A 23,755-nucleotide genomic window follows, 5' to 3' on the forward strand; every position below is an offset into this window, starting at 1 on the left:
AGCATTAGGATAGCTGGCTGCAAAGAAGGTACTATTTATCTTAAAAGTCACTGGGTAATGTGTAACATATACAAAACAAGAGGTACAAAGTCAACACTTTTACTCTTGAGCCCTTGTAGTTTGGAATCAGAATTATTTTTTATGAGATTTTCTACCACTTCCAGGAAAAGACACTATAACAAACAATTTCTCTAAAACTTCTCTTCTATCCCCCATTTTCTAAATATGTAGGAAAGCAAGATATGTAGAAAATCAAGATATTTGTTTATTTATTTATTTATTTTAATCATAAGAGTGCAAAAAAAACTAAGAACAGATGAAAGAGAAAACACTAACCCTCTTCTTTCAGAAAAAAATCCTGCTTCAACAGATTGATATATTTTAGGGTTTTAAGGGAACGCTATGATTATCTAATCAGAAGTGCCCAGCAGGCTGTAAAACTTAACCAAGTAATCTCTCCATCAAGCACGTAACATCTGTTTGAGTAATTGCATACCTCTTAGAAAGATACCCAGCCATGATTTAGCGTCTGCAAGTGATGAAGTTCTGCAGCCCTTACTCAGGATTTGACTCAATGAAAACATTGGCATAATATGTTCTGGCTGTTAGGTTTGGAGGAACAGAAAGAAATATCTGGCTTTAAATAGAGCCTTGTTTGAAATCTGTATGAATAAACTCTACAGAATTTAAAACAAACAAAAAGAGAATGCATCATAGGAATAGTTTAGCACCATCTTCTCTCCCGTGAGGACATAAACTCATGTTCTTCAATTGTTTTTCTTGGGCTTTGACAAAAAGACGAATCCTGCAAGTGGATCTCTTTGATTTAAACTGACTTAGTTTTCTAGCTCAGTGATATATAGAAATAGTTTCCAGTACCCTTTATGAAAAATAGTCTAGTCTTGCTTTACGTCTGGTATTTCTCCATCTTTAGTATTCAATTGTAAAGATAATGAATTAGAGCAGAGGCACCAGTTTTGATAGTGACAAATTCTCTCGTAGGTGCCACAAGAATTCCAACTTCTGTATAATAGTGAGATGTCAGGTATTCAGAGCTGAGACCACCTCACAACGTAACTGAATGGTTCTCATACAGGTGCACACAGTTTTTGTGGCAGAAACAGGCATTCTGTTCAGTGTGTTTGTTTGTGCAGTGAAAGCTGTATGAATATACTTGTTAAATGCAATCAAGAAAACTGATTTATACATATATATGTATATATATATATACAGTTGAAAGATGGTATTTTCCAAGGAGATGTGAACACAGTATGCCCACAATTCTTTTCAGTGTGAACCTCTGCTTGTATGTGTCTTCAAAAAACACACTGGCAGAAATTAAGTGCCCTTTTTCAGACACATTAATGATAGAAAACGATTTCAGAATATCATAAAATTGCCAAAACATGCTTATGTTTCTAACCTTTCTAACTTGTAGTGAACATTAACCATGTGTGAGCGTTCAAATTACAGTAGCTCTGCCTTTTGAAATAACAAAAGTTTCCAATGTTCATTTGCACCATCAGATACAGGAATAGATTTTGCTTACGTCCAGTGATGTCCTGCTATTGCTTGAATTGACTGTTGCAGCTGAAGGTCATTGAGTCAGTGCCAATACAGTCAGATGTAACACTGGAAAACCGCTTTTTAAAAATCTTACCTTCTGAAAAACAAGCACAAACTCCTGATAAATGTAAGCTTTGAAGAGAGAAGCTAAGGCTTGTCAGCTGACTAGGCAGCCTTCAAAGTTAAACCAACAGAAAAAGCAGTCATAACATTCACACACCTACATAAAACAGGTTAGCGTTTTACTCTGGGACTTCAAACAACTTGGTTCATTTCCCCAGTCAGTTAGAAACTTCCTGTGTGACTTTGGATAAATTGTTTAGGACAAGGTTTTTGAAGGTATGTAAATATACACTTAGCTGTGCATTGGAGTATTTGCTACAGATTCTCATAACTTGCAGGCACAGAAAAAGCAACCTTTACAATTATCTTCAGTATTTTCCCCAAAGGTAGCCTGATGATGACTGGAGACCCACGACCTCATGAATCAAGGCTTTTATGTAAGATTCACAGTATTTTTCATTTTAGATTTTGATGATTAAGTAGCACATCTCTCTGAGAACTGACTGTGCTCCAGATTTGTGCCTGATCTTCTCTGTAAGATAGGAATAGTTGTACCTCCAGTAGGAGCTGTCAAGTAAACACATTGTGAGACAGACATACAGTGTCATGATGTAGTCTTTTATCAAGGCAGACTAAGACAAGGAAGGAAAAGATGCACTTACTTGCATAAAGAAAATTTGTTCTGTAACTTGCTGTCCCTGTTTCCACAGTTCATCAGAGCAGGGAGAAGGAATGCATTTCAATTCTCACATTAAAACATGTTAGACAGGGGAGGGTTTCTTAGGCCTACAACTGATAGTGTGTAAGTAATGGACATCACAGTGCTGAATGTTGCTTGGTATCTTCTGGAAGCTGCTCAGCACCTCAGAATTAGAACAGAATTTTTATATTTGTTTCAGGGTTAATTCTGCAATGCAAAATTAAACGAGTCATCTGTAATTTATGCAGAATTCCCTTGGAACCAAGAGGACTAATTACACCAAAAAAGCCCTCAGGTTAGAAGGAGACAGTCACTATGTGGGCACAGCTGGAAGGTACTACTGGTGTTTATTAATGATGGCTTAAAAGCAACATCTAGTTCGAGGATTCCCTTGATTTGAGAAGGCTGGAAGGGATGTTGAGGGAAAGAAGCCATATTTCTAGGTCAAGAAAGTTTCATTTTTACTTGCTACACCGGACTAGCAAGACAACCAAGGATCATTATGCTGTCGAAGTAAATAAGGCAGATACTATAAACAGACTGCTGTACGCAATTTAAAATTTTAGTTTTGTTATACATTTTAGTTTTATATAAATACATTTATTTCTTGTACTAAGAGATAACAAAGTCTTCTGCTTCAAATTATGCAACTATGGTTAGTCCACTTTAATTATTGCATTTAAATGTGCTTTATTCTTTTCTTCGATCAGACTGGTAGCAATCACTGAGAGCATCCGAGTAGAACAGTCTCAATAAAAACCAAACAGGATCTCCTGTGAGTTTGAGCATAGGGGTCTGAGAAACTCAGTAACAAATAAAGCATATTTCTAAATATTTATGTTTACAAAAAAAAAAAAAAAAAAGAAAAGAAAAGAAAAAAAAAATCCAAAGTCTGAAGAATAAGTTAATAAATTGAAATAGTTATCTACTGTTCAGATATAAAAATCCCAAAAACTTAATTTATATATTGCTATGGCAGACATGACAAAACTGAACGGCACTATCCACTGTCATAAGTGGTACTTCAAGAGTTCCGAAAGAAAACTTATATTTTAATTTTCTGTTCATAAATAGCCAGGAGTAAGAGGCAAAGCCAGCCTAGTAGTAATCCAAGGTTCTGTAGAAGAAACATCAACCAGGGTCGCCGTGTCTGAATATGAGTCATTTCAGGAAGCTAAAAAAAGAATAAGACACCAGCATGAGAGCCCGATATATTCATCTCTGGGAAAAAGTCTTATGGGAAAACAAGACAAACTTCATTTAAAAAGGCTTTCAAAATGCTGGGTTTCTGGATGCAGCTAATAATCCATAGCATGTTCTGCACATACTAACAACACAGATCTTGGCATAGAAATAACCTGATTGATAAAATTCTGTCCTTTTTTGTTCTTTCACTAACACCAACACAAATATATGAGATTCCCAAATTTGTTAATAGTAATTTTGTGCAGCTGTCTGTAAGGAAATTCTTATTTAGTAAAATTAGTGATACCCTTTTGTGGGAATAAACTAGCTTTTTTTCTGTACTATATATAGGGTCAGTCCTGCTCCTACTGAAATAACTGGCAATGCTCCTACTTACTTGGGCTGTAGTAAGCATGTAAGAAGAAAACAGAATCTATTTAACATGATGGGAAAAACAACAACAACAAAACTCACCTTTAATAATCTCTGAAAGTTTTAAACCAAGTAAAGCAGCAGCAGCTGCTTATAATCATATTAAAAGCTACTCACACACTGACCTTCCACCCTACACGATCTCTATTATCAATGTTTTAAACAAGATGTACATCTCGATAGAATCTGTGCAAATAATGCCTCAGGCTCAGACTCTCAGTATTTATGTTTTGTGTTACTGACACCGGGAGTGAGAGCAATGACTGCTGATATGTTTACATCCATTTTGGAAATAGAACCATGGCCTGGTACAGCACTTGGTAATATTTTGTCTATTTTATGTGAACTTCAGAACAAATTAAAATTTGTTACAAAAACAATATAATAATAATAAATTAATTAAAAAAGTAGTGAGTTGTCCAGTCACCTTCCCATCATATTGCCTTCCATCCCCACTCACAGCCGGTGCAGAAAAGAATCCACTCGTTCCCCTTGCACCCTCAGCCTCCTCCCATGGGAAGCACCTCCACCGCAAGGCAGCAAAACAGTGCTCAGCAAGGTGCTGAGGCACATTTGCCCATGTTTGCTACTGTGCTTATCCTTCTCTCTGTTAGAATGGGGTCTCTGCTTCTTTTGTACTCCTCTGGAAGCTGATATGGGTGCAAATTAAGTCCTTATAGTGAAAAGTCTGCCTCCGCTTTAAAGGTTTGCATAAAAATAACAGGCAAACCCAGAAGTCCTAAATCTTTGAAACAGTCAGGCAGTGGTTTAGATTATGACACAAATTCACATCTTAAAAGCTCATATAATTATCTTTAATATATATTTAGCAGTCATCAGAGATATTTCAGCTGGAGAAAATGCAAACACTTCTGATGTAAATCAAAATCTGAACTGACAGCACACCAGTGTTCAGAACTCATGTTTTTTGTTTGTATATGAATAAGAACAATTAATTAAGACCCAGGCCTGAATCAAGGCTTTCAGTCTAGGCCTTTGGTCTTATTAATCTAGACTTATAATCATTGTTTTACTGCCTTCCCAAGCACACGGATGAACAATTTATCTGACAATCTACAAGAAGAAATGTTTCCCATTCTACTGCAAAAGCTACTGTTTTCTCTTACTGGTGTCAGTGCTGATTTATGCTATACCCATGGCATAGAAGACTGCTAACAATGTTTTAAAGAAGAATTCTCAGGGGTCAGTACCGCTTCAGTGCACGTCTCCACTCCCTCCATCTAACAGACCTGCATGTTACCAAGAACACAGACCATTTTAATGGCCTTGCCAATGGGACATTCCTGCTTATCCCTCTAACAATAAAAACTGATTGTTGTCCCACTATCAGCTGTGGTTCCCCTTCTCTCTGAGCCTGCTGTACAGAAATGGGCATAGCACAGCTGAGACAAATGCTAGGGTTGGGAAGCATAAGGTGATTCAATCAGCTATTCAGCTGTGTAACACCACCATTTAATAGCACCATATTCAAGCTGTTGGTGGAAAAAGAGTTACTGTTAACTGAATGACTATTTTGTATCTGCTTCAGCTCATATCATGAGAAAACTAAGGACAGATAGAATTAGCAATTATGGTACTGAATGAAGGAATGAGGGCTTTCAACCATGTGCTGATTTATCACAAGCTCTACCTACATGGGGTCCAGCTGCTCTACCACAACAGCACAATAAGCAACTTTAGAAATACTCTTTTGTCTCTGAAATTAGAAAGATTTTTAAGGTTAGTCAGAGAAAGCTTCGGGTAATTGCCTCAGAGAGTGGCTGGCTAGCTTGTATTTCTTGGACACTTATACACCTTTTCCTGCTCTTATCCACTTCATTTTCAATTAGACAATAAGTCTTTTCTGGTCAGGGACCACATAAACCTATATGATTTATACAATCACTGAGAAATTACATCACAGTACCTAGGGTTTAATACAACGCATTTTGTTTCAAAAATATTCATCCATAGTGATTACATCACAGATACTCATTGGAGAGGCTGATTAAGGATTTGGAAGTTTGTTTCTCAAGAGGAAGAAGGGATGTGCTTTGCCAAAGAAACAATTCATTAGGAGAAAATTACTCTGTTACATTCCATATATTGGTGTCTCAAGCTTTGGTTCAGATTAAATCAATGTTAAAGAAATCTATGACCTAATGAAAGGACTGGTGCAAATAGTGCAATGCTATTATAGTTATGACTTTTAAAGAGACGGCAGGCAGAAAAAAATCCCTATATATTGCTCATTAAAAAAGCTGTTTTTCAGGGGATTTAATTTTGGTTAAAAAACATCTAGAGCCATGATATTACAGGTTTTGACTTACATGTATGTCTTGAGCCATCAATTTACAATTTCACTAGAGCATACACAGGCACAAGACAAAATGATCCTCCCTTCTGCCTATGAAGATGAAATTTTGCAACATTCCTTGGATAAAATGGTGAAGGCTATAAATCATTTTCTCCCTTGCCCTGCACCCCAGAATTTTAATTAGCTTACCCTGCTTGTAAATGGAGACAGTATACCATTTTAAGGTACAGAAGCACAGAAATAATTTTGTGTGCTCTACTGCTGCAGCAGTCTCATGGTGCTGCCCTGTCAGTGAGCCACCATTTCCTATCCCTCTGTTTCTCAATGCAAAAATCAGTGAGGTTGTTCCATCATGTCCCATATTTAACCACTACAGGAAGTACATGAAAGCTCAGAAAACAGATTCTTCAAATTATAGCTCTGGACACCATTAGGCATTTGTACACCTTTGTCAGGAATACTGATAATAGCTGTTTTCAGATGAGAACACTACAGTGAATAGAAGATATTTCCATGGAGAAAATTGGAAGACATGTAAAGCATTGGAGATTTTCTTTTGAGATGGTCTATGCAAACACCTGAAACTTTTCAGATCTATAGATTCCCTGTGATATTCAGTGCTTGCACTCTGGAAAATCCAACGGCAGTTCTCTTGACAAAAGCAAAGAAAAGCTTGTAGGAATACCTCCTGTTCATAAAGGGGAGGGGAGAGGAATATAAAATTCTTCTCTTTCTCTCTTCTTTTCCTACTCACATCATGGTTATGGAGTTGAGAACAAGTTAAAAACGTGTTGTTAGCAGAGTTTAATCCCTGGTAGACTCTGATTCTGCGCTAAACAAAAAGTACGACTAAGCCCTTAGCCATGTTAAGAAAACCATGCCTACTGAATAGAAAGGCAGCATAACTTCCAAATTTCTCTGTCAGAACAAGATGCAACTATGCAGCTTGGTACACAGTGTTCTTGTCTGTTATTCACCACTTCGATCCAGACAGCTGATACATTCACAATCCTTCAGCATCTCTCTCATAAGCTCTTGGGAGCATTTTATGTTCACATTACTTCTATTATAGCAGGAAAAAATGGACTGAAATACACCCAGGGTCTAAGGTCAAGGACTACAAGTAGATTTTTAAGTAGATAATAATGATGACATGGCAGATCAGGTTTCAAATATTACTCCTGAACCTGGTAGTAAACAGAACAGAGACAGTCAGGCTTAAGAAAAGCACAGTAAAAATTCATAACGAGAGAAAATTCCTTTTCCCCCCTCTGGATCTAATGACATGGTACACTCAGATATTGTTCAGAAGCTTACAAACAACTTTACATTAATATACATTAGCTAAAAAGCATGACACTTTGAATTATAGTAAGCTGGAAAGGTAATTAATTTCTGTGTTGTTATGAGTGTAACATTTTGCCACCTCTTCAATAAATGATGCATATTGAGGCACCTTCATGAGTTATGACTCCACAACATTCTTCCACAGTCCTCAGACCTCTCTTTCATAATCTGTCTTCACATATATATATATATTTTTTTCTGTAGTTAGATCATTGCTATTGAACTAGAACTATGAAAAATGATGGGAATTATGAGACAATCTAATGGGTTTTGAATTGCTTAGGAACTCATCCAAGCCTCTCTGAGATAAAAAGGCAGGCCAGAAAGGGCACAGAATGAACATCTCACATTTTAGTTCAGAAACTGTGAATTGAAGTTGAAATAACGGATTAAGAATATACAGAGAAAAGGATCAAAAAAGAAAAATGATATCAGGTTATTTAAGATTTTTAAAGTTCTGCATGTTCAAATGTTTCTTTATGTTATTTTCGGTTATCTTTAATTCTTCTATTGATAATGTTAACCTGTGTAAAAGTCCTGCATCTTATTCATATGTTACCCTCTTTACAGCTTCACCTTTTCATTACTATTACATCTATAGTGATAGTGACACCAAACAAAACCAGACCATTTTTCTAAGCTCAGCACACATACAGGGAAGAAAATACGCTCTTCCCAAGAAGCCTATAAAATTTATTTCCCTTTAAGTTCATCCCCCTGCATTAATTTGACACTCATCTATGATGTGGCTGTTAGAAGGAAAGAATATTAATAGGCAAAATTTCTCACCATTTCTGCTAAAGATAAATACAAGAACATTCCAGCTGTAACTGTAAAAATCCAGTTTTGAATGCATGGATCCGTTGATACAGAAAGGCCAATATAAAGTCCTAAGAACGCCGTTAGTGCACTTATAAAATTCATCAAAATTGCAATCTTCGTGGGGAGCCCTGTACTCAGTAGCACAGCAAAATCCCCTGCATAGAGAAAAAGAGGACAAAAAATTGTTAGTGGCTAAATGTGTTTGTAAGATTATTCCTAATCAAATGTACAATAGGTATTTGACCGGTTGAAGGATGGAGAATTGCCCTTAGATTTCTATAGAATTGGTTGTATACTCATATTGTGTGGAAAAACAACCACCCCAAACAGCTTGTATTTGTTTAGCTGTTCCTAAAGATAGCATAGAGTGTACAGGAGTAACTTCTGCTAGTTCTCAATGTTCTGTGACATTTCCAGCTTGGATAAATGCAAAAGAGAAGTCACGTATTTTCCCCAAGTTTCTAGATCTTCCTTGATTGGGAACTGGCCAGTTAAAATCATGAGTGTATCTACATCCAGGTCTTTCAGTGTTGTACAGAAAAACCTATGCACATCCAATTCCAGTTTCAGTTTAATTCCACTGATTTCAAACCTAATTAACTTTAGTAAACTGTACATGAGAAAACAAATCATTACAGATAATTTTTCTTCTAAAATAAATGATTTCCTAGCAGGCCCACAGCAAATGATTATTTGAATTTTTCTCTGCTCATTTGGAAATACAACTTTGACATTGCACCACTGCAGCAGAATTAAGAAGGTCCCCTTGGAGTTAGCTGTTCAGTTCTTTCATAGTTTCCTTGCTATACAAACATGGGTTACCAGTTTTACAATAATTCCCCATCCACTTTTGAGGGGGAGAAGTTTTCTACAGACACAGCACTTGAAAACTCCAGTCATTTAAAAATAAAAAGAAACCAGCATCCAAAAATTCTCATTTTGGACTTGCCGGTGTATATATGTTCATCAACACAATGTCAGGAACAGCTTCAGCCATACTGAAAGATTTACAACAAGGAGATAATTGGGGAAATTTTTCAATAGAGCTATCTTGCAGCCCTGTCTCCTAGTAAAATGGGTCATATATCTTCCCTTATTATCTTGTTAGTCTTGATTAGAAGCAGGAGTGAGAGTACCCTGAAGATTACATTGTTAAATGGCTCTACTGCATATTAAAAGTCTCGCATAGCCCATTGTGTCAGCCATGCCATTTGGCACACATGGCTCTTGCTCACAGTTTACAGTTTTCTTCTGTTTATAAACATGAGAATAAGGAGCTACTCTGAGCTGACAGAATTTACAATGGAAGAAGTGAGGTGAAATGGCAGCCAGTCATACTAGGGAAGACGTCTCCACTTCTGTTTTTAAAGGGAACCAAGAAGTACACACCCTCTTCATATATTCATCCCACATGTATCCATTTAACATGTTTTAACCACAGAATCAAATAATCATTTGAGTTGGAAGGGACATCTAAAGATCATCTGGTCCAACTCTCGTTCATGAACAGGGACACCTATGCTAGATCAGGTGCTCAGATCCCCATCCAGCCTGACTGAACATCTCCAGGGACGGGGCATCCATCACGTCACTGGGAAACCTGATCCATTTTCTCACCAGCCTTACTGTAAAAAATATTTCCTTATACCCAATCTAAATCTCCTCTCCTTTAGTTTGAAACCATTTCTCCTTGACTTGTCAACGATGGTGCCATAAGCAGTTCCCACTAATATAATACAGGAAAGCATTCTTAGGAAAACCTGTAATTACAAAGCTAGTCAGGAAAATACATATATTTCTTACCCATTTCATGAGGAATTTCATGGCATAAAATAGCAATAGTCGTTGTCACACCTGTTTCTGTTGAGGATGAGAATGCTGCTCCTATTACCAGGCCATCAGCAAAATTGTGTAGACTGTCACCCACCAAAACCATGATTGCTAACAAGCTAATTCTCTTATCTAGGAAAAAAAAGAAAAAAAAAAAAAAGGGGAAAAAAGAAAAAAGCAACAAAAATGCCTAGAAGTTCAAACACAAACAGATGTTATCATTTTTGCTATGTTACAAATGTTTGTTTTTGTTTTTGTAGAATTGACACATACCATAAAGCCACAGGAACCGGAGGACAGTTGTGTTAAACTCTTCTGTCCTTGTTATTGCACTTCTTTCAAAACACTCAGAGATTACAATACCAGAAAGTACCTTCCTGGCTTTGGTTGACAAATTTTTCAGAAGTTTTCCTGCATCCTATATTGCTTTTACTTAAAAAGAGGGAGTTTTTATACCATTATGCTCAGAACTGTGTAGCTACAATGAAGTGAAATATTTAGTGTCATGGAGCTGATCGTTTTAATGCTGTAAAGCATTACAATAATAATAATAATAATAATAATAATAATAATAATAATAATAATAATAATAATAATAATAATAATAATAATGAGTTATATTTTCAGGCTATGCTTTTTATGAGATTGCATTAAGTAGAGAGAAAGAGCTAAAAGGCAATAAGCCTCAGAGTACGACTATTAGCTCAGTGTTACAGAGTCATTTCCAGCTTTTGTTCCAATCAATTAATAGCAGTTATGCTCATCGTACTCCTTTCTACAGCATCACTCATGGATGCAGATAGCTGTTTTTCCTTCCCATTCTGCTCAGTGAACTTAGTGTGAACAGCACATTTGATGCTTGGGATATTTTGCAAGGCTATTTACATGAGAAGAGAGGCACTGGATTTGATACAAGTATTGATATCAAGGCAGGGAACTGGATACTCTCTATTTAGTCAGTAACCCAGATGAGTGGACTTATGGGAGGGATTTCACCTCTTTGAGTAGAAGTGAGCCCAACATTTAGGCTCAAGGTCTGGGCTTTGCAACAAATTTTGTAAGCTCCCCAAAATTATCCACAATCCATTTTATCAACAGTCTTGCAAGCAGGACCTTCTAAGGCCTCCTGGAAATTCCCTCTTTGTCGAATGGACAGTTCATTTTGCAAAGAGTTGTATTTATGCCTGGAGAAGCGAGGCCATGATTTGGGGCCTAAGTAACGTGTTTTCCCCAAGTGCTGCTGACTCCACACAGACATAATGTGTAAGTCTAGGGAGCTGTGCAGAACTGCCTGAATATTGTTATCATGAGGTTTTACCTCCATAATGCTGTTTCAGAGGTGACCATTTTATAGCAATGGGGGAGGATGTTTGTCTTATAAAAACTGCCTAGAACTGAAGCTTTCAGGCTATTATAAAAAAGCCAACACAGTACACATAAAAGCATAACAACCGCATTCAGAAAATCCTCCCCAGTTGCCTGGAAGCTTTGTGGGTTCAGAACAGTTGGCAGACCTGTTAGATTTCCCTGCCAGCTTCCAGAGCCAGACATGGATGTCCCCAGTTAGCACAGTTCTTTCTAAACACTGTGCAGTTTATAATCAATAGTGCAGAGCATGAGTTACACAGAAATAATAGATTGCTGCACCATGTTAAAGTTGTGACCGGTAGTAAAGAGTGGTGAAGACGAAATCAGGGCCTGCCCTGAGACATTATTAGTCTGTTTTATGCAAGGAGCTGATTGTTGAGAAAGACTTAGCATAATTACTGGAGCTCATTCCAGTGTGCTGTTTATAATATAACATGAGAGTCAGGTTAACATTATGGAGCAATTGCGAATATAAACATCATGAACTTACTCAACTGAAAGTTAAGAAGATGCATATATAAACAAATCAGAATGATTCCTTTGCTTTTAGCCAATTTTAAAGCACCTTAAAATTTAAAGCACCTGCATTACACTGCTGCAACTGAAACTTAGCTATCAAATTGTCACAATTTCTATAAAGCCTCCTGATCTAAAACAATTCTCCCTTTATTTTGATAATTTTATCTGCTGAAATAAGGGGATTGATACTTATAGCAAATTCTGTTCCATAAGTTTCTTAATAAAACCAATGTGTGCAGAACTCCCCCACAGATCAAGCTTTTTGAGCTTTGAATATGAGTTTAAAGCAAACATTTATCCATAAATAGATCTATTTTTCAGTATTTTCATTACTCATACAGCAAGAATATTTCTAGTTAACATCTGAGAATACAAAAGAAAAAATGCTACTGTTTTATTTTTTAAGAAGTTGGAAGAATGAGAGTGGATATATGATAAGGAGAGGGTCAGTGGAGAGGTCTTTTTTCCTCCAGTAGCTCCTTGCTTTCTGAGTTACTTATTGGCTGTCTAAGGGGCTGCCTCCTCTTGCAGTCCTACCTGAAATGCTTTTCTGGAGGTGTCAGGCTTCTGCCTTATGGTGTCAGACTCCATTCCATTTGAGGATGGAATTAATATTAAGTTCAGCAAGTTTTTGCTTTGAGCTCCTTGAAAAAAAAAACTGTTATGATAGAAACTTTGAAAATAGGTATTCTCAAGAAAAAATAGCCAAACCAAACACTACCACCACTAAGAAACCCTCAAAGCAACTTCCCTTCCCTACCATGGTTTCACTTACAGGTTTCTAATACAAAGGTAAAACTGAACTGTGAGGAAGAAATGGAAGCAAAAAATATTAGTCAAAAAGACACACCAAATTTAGTTATAAACCTTTAGCAACAGAGAACACTGAGATCACTAGGAATCTTTCTTTGTCTAGCAGGGTGTTATTCCTGAACAGAATGGAAACATCTAGAGATAGATTAGACAGTTCCACAGAAACTGGCACTGGATTGTGAGCTGCTAGATAGGTGACACTGAAAAAATTGAAATCCAGCATTCAAATGTCTCAGAAATGGAAAGGAAGTCCACAAGAACAGAGAAGAATACTGAAAACCTACAAGATAATGAGATTGTTTAACAAAGCAACTCATGACATGTGATTTGAGATAACAATAAAAAGGTTGATTATAGTAAATGAATTGATTTCAATTAAAATCCTTTTCTCTCAGTTGAATGACTTCAACACCACTAAATTCAACAAGGTTACACAAGTACAGTCAGAGCTTTATGGAGAAAACAGCACTGAAACACAGAAGACAAGAATTACTTCAGTGTCTTGTGAAGAAAACAGTTTATCCTAAAACTGAGAGCCATCCTGAGTGCAGAATTCCATACATGTAATAAATCATTTCTAGTTCAAAGGGGCTATTGCTTTACCATGTAAGAGAAGAAGGAAGCAGAATTATACCAATGTAGTGAGCCAAAAAAAGAACAAAACAAAATACAGTTATTTCACTACCTTCAGAATAAAGGCCCCAGCAAAGTTTACAATTATAAAAATCTGTTTCATATTAAATTTTGAATGTTTCTTTTGAAGCAAAGGATTGAGAAAAATAGCTTCCAACAGTGAATAAACAAACACTAAAGCGTGGACACTATAAGAGTAATGAACTTCACAATTACAGTGTTGGCAGTTGTAAAGGTCTTTAAGCAGTGATTTAATTACGTATCCAAGCACCATCAGATGTGGTGATGTAGCACACAGCAAACACAGAGCTAAGCCAGCTTCACACTTTCTATTCCATCTTAGGTCTTAAAACTTTTCCAATTGCTTGTCTGGACTTTTAATTGATACTAACTTTTTGTGCTGATCACCTTGTTGCTTGGAGGAACTTCAGCAGATTCAGAATCTTCTGGGCTTCTCTAATTAAAAGAAAAGATAATAGAGCAGTGTTAAAGGGTTTTTCCTCTTGCTGCTATAAGTATAGGAAAATATAGAATGAATTCAGGCATTCTGAAATTAAGATTGCTGCTGTCATTTCCATAGAGAACATTAGGAGAGATTAGAGAACATACTGAGTGCTGGCAGTGTGATGGATACTGCAGAAAGAAATAAAAAAATACAAACTTTGCTCAGAAATTTTTGTAGCTTTGTAATCCGCCCCCCAAAAAAAAACCATGCTTCTGTTTGAATAAACAAATATCTGAGCCAAATGTAGAACTATAAAGGACATCATAATTCAAATTTTATCTTACAAGTTTGTCATAAAAATACCATTGTAGTTTCCTGCTGAACAGAGAACTTCCAAGGAAAATGTGAGTATACCGGCCTCTTTGGTGTTCCATGCCTTTCACAATTACTCTGAAATTATAAGGCTGAAAAAGAGGATCACATGTCTCATAATAGCTACAAGCACAGTAGCTGAGTTCTCCTCCCCTACTCTCCCTGTTGTTTGTAAAGCTGCTTGCTTAAAAGAAAAAATGCAGCATGTGCAATTATTATAATGTAGCTCAACAGGATGTATTTCATTTACACTCAGAACAAAAACTGTTCCATCGGAGTTACTGAAACTAAAGGAAAAAAAAGTTTTTTTGTTCTTCAGGGTGAACAGACCCCAAAAGCCCCAGATTTTGGCCCTTCATTAGGGCTTGATCATCATGAGGCATCACTGGCCAGACATAATAGCTCATGAGCATGCTCTACCATATTCTTTACCCTAAGTGAAGAAGTAAAGAAAAATACAGCAGCTTTGTCCTTGTCCCGGGGAGTTAATCTGATGCATCAACACTGATGTTTAATTACAGAAACTGCAACTGTGGGAAAAGAAGGGAGAAGGTGAGGAATGTCTGTCTGACCCTCTGGCTTCCTCAAACTCCTCTTTCTGTCTAGAGAAATTGGAGATTTATGAAAGAGTGAGATATGCCAAAAAACATAGTTGTTTGAAACTAGAAATGTTGGATTACTAATCACTATCTTTTTGTTGTTGTTGTTTAGTAGCCCAAGCAAAGCATAAAAAGCATATTAAAGCTATTATGGCAACCAGAGGAGAGTCAGCAGCAGCCCAGTAGTGTGCTTTGTTAGGGGCAGCAACCACCACTGCAAAAACAATAGCTGAGATGTGTATTGGCTGCAAAACAAGGTATGTTTCTTGGCTGGTATTAGCTTGGTTGTGGTGTGGGATTTGTGCTATGGAGGCAAGAGAAGCAAAAGAAGAGGATTTGGTTTTTAAATTCTACATTTTGAAAGAAAAATAAAACTCTTTTAATTCCCATGATTGCAGCCAGCCATATGAATTCCAATGATTGTTTCAGTTCTCTTGTAATATTTATTCACATGCCACTTCTTTGAACTCTGAGTTAAAACTGCAGGACTAATCACTGACCTGTAGGATTTATAAGCTTTTCTTAGTCAACCAGTGTTTTTCTTACTATTACTCACATGACTAAAAAATTGGCTGCTCTTGTACAAACTAGCTAAGTCAGGCTAGTTCATACAATATACATAACTTTAGGGTGATCTTGCAGCTGAAAGGAAGGACTAGATTGTTCATTATCATAAACAGGAAGCTATGACATGACTCACAAATTAGTAAACATTCTTCCGCAGGCTGTTTGCTCTGCATTCAAGTGACAGTTGCTCAACTGTGCTTCAGAAAAGAGCACTGGCTCATGAGACTCTTATCCATCACAGCTGCTTGTTAAAATGGAATTCACATTACAGAAGGTCTCTGATTTAAATTACCAGGAATATAGATATCAAAGTATTCCATATAAGGTGAAGAAATTGGTCAGAAAAGGAGAAAACGGGGTAGAAGTAATGAGTGAATTTACTTTGTAAAGACAAATCTATTTGTATATTCTCCACAGATGGACAGGGAATTACATAATTTCTTACAGGAAAGCACTGCTCCCTGATACCGAAATTCTACTTTCCTAATTTGTGGGAAAAATGCTCAAGAAAATACCAAGATTTCTTCTGTTCAGTACTTATATATTTAACTCTCACTGTAGAAAATCCTGAAGTCTTTCCCATGGGAGAGTCTGCCCTTATATTTAATATAATTTTAAGAAGAAGAGAGGAAGGAAATCAAAATTTTCTCAACAGTAGGTAGTACAGGATTTGTGTAATTATATCAATCTGATACACACTTAAGAAAAGTCATTAGAAAAATTTGTGTTTGAATTTTCTCTGTAAAAGCTTCAAAATCGATAGATTCCTGACAATCATGTCACATAATAAAGGAAAAAAAAAATAAAGTCTGGGAAATAATGTTGATTTATTATACTAATCTGGTTCATTTTTGAGGAACAAAGAAAGAAGATTATAAAAAAAAAAATAAAAAAATCAGGAAGTATTTCATATTGATAACCTACCAACTGTATGGTTGAAGTAGATTTGTCTCTGCCTGAATGTTCATTTAATTCAGATTCCACTGGAAGATCATGGGAATGTTCCCAGTGCCCATTAATTAAAGAAAGGCCCTGCTGAATGAAGATGCTTTGCAATTAGTTCTTAAACCCTAGGAGCACAGGTGCAAACTTTCTCAAACTTTTAAGAAAGTTCAGCATTTACAAAAATCATATTTATTTGTTAGCATCAACATCTCTTAATGCTTGTAAAAAAAAAAATTGAATCAAATATTTCATGAATGATCATATTGTCTTGTGGAAATATACTTTGTTTTGAAGCTGAAAATGAAAAATTGCTTAGACATTTTAAAACTTGTTATTTTGATTGTGAGATGATGATAATGCTCTTCTCTCCGAGCATGCAACATTAGTGACAACTCCTTATTTATTTTTAACCAAACTAAATATCATTATCATCAAAATAGTCTAAATCCATTAATTTCACATAATATTCTTATAGCTGACTCAAAGATAGGAAACTAAGTACAAAATATCTAAATCAGGCCAGTCATTAAACACTCTCTGCAAAACACAAAAAGCTAAGCTTACACTTAGCTTTCTTAAGTGACATTAAAATAGCCTCTCATGCTGAGAAACTTAACGAGCTTTCACACTGTTACATTACATCCTTGAGCACAGTCATATTTTCAGGCATCATCTACACTGAGATAAGCCAACAGAATTACCATCAGCGTGGAACTGAGAAGGGAGATATTATTAATGCAAGTTTGGGGACTTACTGACCACAACATTTATATTAGTTTTTGAAAAACTTTGGGACAAGAGTAAAAAACCATTTTGAAATTTTAAGATCTTATCCTTCAAAATATATTGTGCTTTCATCTGTGTCTTCTGCCTCTTCAAACTGTGCCTATTGTAAATGACTATCATTATTATTTCATATGGACAAAAGCCCTTTTTCACATGCACCACTCCTAGAATACTTAGAAAATACATTCAGTTAACTGTTTCCTTTTCTGAGCTACAAATATAGAGAGCACATTCACGGAGCATATAAATCTACGGAGCAAAGCAAAACAGAAATCAAAAGTCATTCTGGTAGGAGCAGTTTAGAAAGGGACTTTCCATGTTTCAGCCATACAAGCAATAATTACTTCCGCGGTTATTTTGACAATGTGTGCACTACAACATCTCTAAAAGGAAGAGATTTTTTTAAAAGATGAAACATACAAAACTTTACCTGTTCACGTGGTGTTACCAAAAGAAAGAAACATTTTTCAATCAGAAAAAATCCATGAATCCCTCCAATCATTCCCAAAAGTTTCCAAATATATTCTTTTCCCTCATAGAAATGTTCTACCTCTTGTGCTTCATGTTTATGTAAACCAAGAGTCTAAAAAGAGACAAAGAAAAAAGAAAGTACCAATGTTTTAAGTTTTGGTGGATCAATTTATCATATGTCCATTTGGTTTCTTTTCAAGATATTCTTTTGCCACCTCTTTCAATTTAAATTGTGTTTTGAGCCAAGCGACTGAGTAGATGGATGAAATGAATTATCACAGGCCTTCACCATCTTTCACTGTTCAGAGCTGCATTGTTTCAAGAGTTATATGAAATTGTCCTTTATGCACTTTCAGAGGATATATTTTTGAAGTGTATGGATATTTACAAGTCTAAGAAGTTGTTTGCATCATGTTCAGATTTAAACTTCAATCTGAAAATAACATGGAAAGCTTTCTGCTGTCAAATGCATCCATTTTTCCCCTAGGAGAACAGTAGCTTTACTTTTCTTCCCTTCAGAAAGATGGAACTTAAGAAGCTGTTGAAATGGTAAAGAATGCTTTCAAACTTAAATATGTTCATTAAAGGAAGGTATTTGTCTGACACTCACTGATGAGTGCCTTCTTTGAATACTCTCCCATTTGCACTTCCAGAGATAATACATTCAGTATCAACAAACATTTCAACCATAATCAGTCGTGAAGGCGTGAAACTCTCTTTGAATGACCAGTAGAAGTCTCCTTGTAACACTTTTGCCATATTAGAGGAAACTCAGTAAAAAATAAATGAATACACAATGGAAAACTTGTTTCTCTTTTACATGCTGCATATTCTTAAAACTGATTCTTTGAACTTTGGAAGAAATTGTACCACTTGTGCTGTTCAAGGCAGTAGTATTAACTTAGTCGAGAGTTCCAGGACCTACAAGATGTATTTGTGAAGGGAATTCTTGATGTCTTATAGAATATTTGAACAGTTTTTCCTGCAGCCTGTTACAGAATCTGCCCTATGAAAGCATCTGGAGAACCTGTCTTGCACAGGACATGTGGGTTATCTGGAAAGTTTTTATTGAAATGAGAACCCTATTTTTTCTGAATTGATCATTCATTGAATTCTGCTTCTTAGACCTTGAAATCTCTCTCTGAACTATGAAGTGTAGATGTATTTGAAATGCTAAGTAGTTGATTCACAGATTCATTAGAAGCTTTATTTTTAAACCTCTTAACAGTAGCCAGGTTTAAATGAAACTTTCCCCTGTGTATAAGTGCATGTGTGCATGAGTGCTAAGATATTAACATTTAAACATGCATTACCTACCTGAGGAATAAGATGTAGCAATGCATCTCCAGAAAGGGTCCCAACTGCCAAACCAACAAACAGCTGTAAAATGAGCGTATAGATTTCTTGACAGGAGTTAAATAAAATTAGGGATGTGCCAAACATAGATCCAACAGTAATAAGTAAAACTGCAACAGTGCTGTAACCATATTCTGTAGGGAAAAAGAAACAAAATAAAACAAGGGAACCTTTAAATATTCAGTATCTGCATTTGTTTGCATTTGAGTCTTTGTTTCATACTTGTTTTTGAGGTTATGAAGTGATTCATTGTGCTACACTCATTGTTTTCTTGTCACTTGTAATACAGATGACAAAGTTGGAAGCCTAAAAAATCTTTTTTTTTTCTTTTTTTTTTTTTTCTTCAGGCTTTACAGTTAATGCAGTCAAGTTTCAGCCCTTAAAGTGCTGAGTAGAACATAACTGCTGATTAGAGATGCTCAGAGCAGCACAGTGACTTCATTTGTTCCCTGACTTAACAGGTTTGTGCTTGTTTCTCTATGTCATCACCTCTGTATTTTTACAGTCAACACCACATTGTTAACCAAACCAGTAAAGAGACCAAGGCCTAAAATTTCAAATGAATGCAGGCATTTAGTTTAGGATCTAGACACAAACCTATTGGTTCAAATGCTGTTTACAAGTGTGCTGTGGGCATAGGTTCCTTTAGTCATCACACCAGGCCCAGTGACTTATTTTTCCCAGGTTACTGGGATTTTTGGAAGGTTACTCTTATAATTCTTCTTTAACACACTGTTCTTGTTCCCAGCCTCTTGCACAGTATGAATCCTGATTAATCTGTATGAAATTCTTATGATGGAGGTAAAACACTGATGAAAAACAGACATAAAGGAACTAAAGCCAAAATATTCAAAAGCGTCACTTAATGTTTCACACTTTAATAGCTCAACACCTCATAAAATCAGACAGTAAATCCCACAGACTGCACATCCAATAGGTTATAGTAGATACTCATGGAAGGTCGGGCCCTGGTGACTTATCCAAAACAGCACAGCCTGTCAGTAAAATAGAACTAAGAATAAAACTAATGAGCCTGCACACAGGGCAGACATAGGTCAAACATGAAGTCCATTGCTTGTCTGTGTCAAGCCAGGAAGAGTATCCCTGTACTCACAGAAACCTTTATCAACCAAGCATGGGGAAAAAGCTGCACAAAGGGCTCTGGCACCTTCCCCTTTGTTCAGTTTTTTTCTCATCTATGCAGGCCTGAATATTTCTGAGATCATTAAAATGTCAGTGATCAGGAGTTAGGGAATTCTCAAACACACTCTGAAACTACCATGAACCTTGTACATGACCTGGGTAAGTTCCTCATTTTCTTGGTCCCTTGATTCCTTATCTGAAAAAATGAGCATATCACCATACCTTAGAAAAGATAAAAGAAAAAAAGACAGCAACATATTCAGATAATGAAAAGAGACATAAGAAAGGACTGTTATCTCCTTGGGAGCTTTAATAATTCCCCTTACTCTGTACATTTCTTCATCCTGTAACTATTAATGTAATATCCATGAAGGTCTTTAATTTGTTTTCATACTTTTAATTTCTTTTCTAATGTATTTTAATTTGTGCTCATAGTTCAATTAATCTGCACACTGTAGAATCATATCTCTGCTTATTCCCACAAACTGATTAACATGTCTAGCTTAAAGAACAGATGTAATTTAAAGACCAAAAGGTCTGTTAAAGAAAGTCTGTTGGCCAACTGGAATGTAAGAAAGGTTTATTAACTCCTAATGGATCTCGACACCTACAGCTAGCAATAGATATGTTAGAATAAAGGTTTTGAAGGTGCTGATTTTCAGCCTGCCAAGTTTTTCCAGGAGCATAAGAAGAGATGCTCTCACTGCAAGTGATTACTGTCAGATGCTCACTCCTTGTAGCCCATTACTGGCTCCCAAGCCCCCCCGCCAGAAATTAACTCTTCCTGTCATATACCAGCACATCTATGGTTCTAACATTTCCCAGAATCTTGCCTACTTAAAGAAAAAACAAACACCAGAAATGTATTAAGAAGCTCTTAGTTCATATTTTTTTTCTGATGGTGGACTAGGGAGTGGTGAGAGGAGAAGCTGCATCAGCAAAAGAGCCAGATATGCCCAGAAGCAGTAGCATGTGAGGGCTGTAACTGCAAATGGCAATAAGCTGTCTAATTTACTCTGACTCAGCCCTTGTTCCCACTCTATCACACAACTTCTGCTGCCCATAGAATTGGTTTTGTTAGCTTTTCTTTTCACAAAAATATGCCCAAAGTTCCTCTGCTGTAAAATATCATGGCATGAAAAATTACCAATGACCACAGAGAATTTATCTATATTAAGCATTTACCACATCGTGGTATTAAAAAAATGACAGCTAACATGGTGGTGAGGCCTTATATATAACCTGTGTAATGACTTCAGTAGAAACCTTGCAGAAATTTTGTAAAATTTCTGCCCAGCAACCCCCTGATGAGGGCCTATTGCAGCTCACCTGCTGCCTACAGCAGCCACTTCTCTAAGAAATGGGGAAAAACATATCATATTAAACAAGAATTCTCTCTAATGTAACATCAAAACCACTGAATTTCCCCCACTTCCCAATACAGTGCTATTATTTGACCTGCGCACTATAAAGTCACGCAGAGCAGAAAATTACAGAAAGCATAAGTCTCATCCTGTTTGTTTTAAGGTTATTCATGAATGAAACGCCTCCAGAAGCCCCTGCACCTCTTCATGTGAGTTGGAACGTTGCGACACTGATAGCAGCACAATAACTCACTTTCCAGAGTTGTTGGTGGAAGTTTTGTCTGCTTGTATTCAGGAAGCTGACATGAACAACTTAATAGTTGCTGAACGATTGCTGGGCTCATTTGCTTGAAGTGCTCCTTGGAAATAGATGAAGAACTGTTTTTTAAAAATATGTTCACAAGTTCATCAGCAGAGAAACAAACCTATGGAGAAATACATATGAAATTACTGGGTGTGTTGCACGCATTCACATTTTATACTACGGTATATTATGCAATCTTAGGAGAACAGATGGTTATACAAAGTAGAAAAATGTGTTTTCCAAATAAACTATTCTAGTTACATTACTTCATTTACTTCAATTAATCCATTTTTTTTCTATTGAAACTTAATATTAGTAAATATTTCAGAAATACTAGAATTCTGTTAATACCATGAGAATCTGACATGACAAAACCACTTGATGCTTTATTATTACCTTATATGTTAACAAATGTCATGCACCCTGCTATTATTCTAATACAGCTCTGTATCAAGGCAGTACTGAAGGTTGTCCTTGTGCTTCATGGTTATATCTCCAGTAAGATATTGGACAAAACTTGCGTTCAAATACTTTTAACAATGCCATATCACTTCAGTGTCAGCGTGCTAGCTGTTACACAGTCTAGATTTGGCTAAAAGACCACTTAATAATTGTATTTCTCGAGGCACATGAGAATTTCAAATACTTTTTGTTCTAGTTATAAAGATTCTTTTTTAAAAGAGGAAGACCTATTTTGAATAATTTCATGAAGAATTGCTCTTCCATCTCCAATGTGGAACTTCTGGTTAAGATACAATCATTCTGCACTAATACTATTCCAGTGGGAATTTCTGTAAAAACCTTTCAAAAAGACAAAGTTCATAGCAAAAACTTCCCTTACAGGAATAACCTTCATTTCTTAATCCCATCTGATTTTCTGTATTTCAATTTAAAGAGAAATATTTTGTTTCTTTCATTTAAAATAGTCTGCAGCTGAGAATTGAGGAACTCCTGATTATTGCTTTTCTAGCCACTGAAATTTGTAAAGTGGTTGGGTTCACTTTCAGAGGAAAATCAGTATTTAAATATGTATTATTTTAAAGTTGTAATTGATCTTACCTTTAAATAGCCCAATTAAACAGAGAAGTATTTCTGCATTTCCATCAGTAAAGTGAAATATGCCTTGTAGCTCTCTAAGAAATGGGATTAGTTGAGCACCAATACATTGAGCCTGAATACCACACTCAGGTGTTCAGAGTAACAGATGACCTTACTGCCTGAATCTCATCAGTTCCACCTCCAAGTGGAAGGACAGCAGCAAGAGAATTCAGGAACTATCAAAATAGAAAAGATCTTATGTTTGTGTTCTAGACAGTAATTTAGTCAAAAGTGCAACACCAACGAGTGGTATCAACTGTTGGAAGCCCGGGCCCATAGCTGGTTTTAAGCAGCACTCCTCAATGGTAAGTATACAGTGGTATTATTTAATGCCTTCATCAGTGGCCTCAGTGCTGGAACAGAGTGTATCATTCACAGTTATGAAATCCAGCTAAGACAAAATGATAGATATGCTGACAGTAATGGCTGCCATTCAGAGAGATCCTGACAAGCCAAAGGAATATGCTGACAAATCCTTCTGAAGATTAGTGAAGATAACTCATTGCACCTCAAACAGAAAAACTCTGTATACCAATAAAGGTCGATGAAAAGCAACTGGGAGGTATCTTAACAGAAAAGCCCTTGGGGTCCTGACAGGCAACGTGAACGAGCCACCAGTGGGCCCTGCTGGCAGTGAAGGCTCACTGCACACTGGGCTCTATCAGCAAGAGCAGAACCAGCAGGTGAAATGGAGGATGATTACTGCCTTC

The 23,755-nt window shown here is 36.4% G+C and overlaps 1 protein-coding gene and 1 long non-coding RNA gene across 6 annotated transcripts in view; one reads left to right on the forward strand and one right to left on the reverse strand.

Annotated features, from left to right (window-relative positions):
- LOC107309057 overlaps positions 1–21,915 on the forward strand; it is a 45,434-nt gene extending 23,519 nt beyond the window's left edge. Inside the window, exons 3-4 of the long non-coding RNA XR_001553054.2 lie at positions 19,484–19,597; positions 21,807–21,915. This is a non-coding gene — a long non-coding RNA (uncharacterized LOC107309057). The remainder of the gene's footprint in view (positions 1–19,483; positions 19,598–21,806) is intronic.
- Positions 2,227–23,755, reverse strand: part of SLC39A12 (solute carrier family 39 member 12) — a 34,721-nt gene continuing 13,192 nt past the window's right edge. For 2 of the 5 annotated variants that reach the window (XM_015853509.2, XM_015853512.2), the window contains 8 exons: positions 21,897–22,068; positions 19,098–19,270; positions 17,740–17,892; positions 16,503–16,613; positions 13,988–14,051; positions 10,236–10,394; positions 8,400–8,587; positions 2,227–3,503 (listed from right to left, as the gene is read on the reverse strand). In XM_015853509.2, the coding sequence (XP_015708995.1) occupies positions 3,375–3,503; positions 8,400–8,587; positions 10,236–10,394; positions 13,988–14,051; positions 16,503–16,613; positions 17,740–17,892; positions 19,098–19,270; positions 21,897–22,068 (1,149 nt within the window). In that variant the 3' untranslated portion in view covers positions 2,227–3,374. The other 3 variants (XM_015853510.2, XM_015853511.2, XM_032443077.1) reach the window with 3 other exon arrangements.

The sequence above is a fragment of the Coturnix japonica genome, chromosome 2 (assembly GCF_001577835.2).
Source record: "Coturnix japonica isolate 7356 chromosome 2, Coturnix japonica 2.1, whole genome shotgun sequence".
Lineage (NCBI taxonomy): Eukaryota > Metazoa > Chordata > Aves > Galliformes > Phasianidae > Coturnix > Coturnix japonica.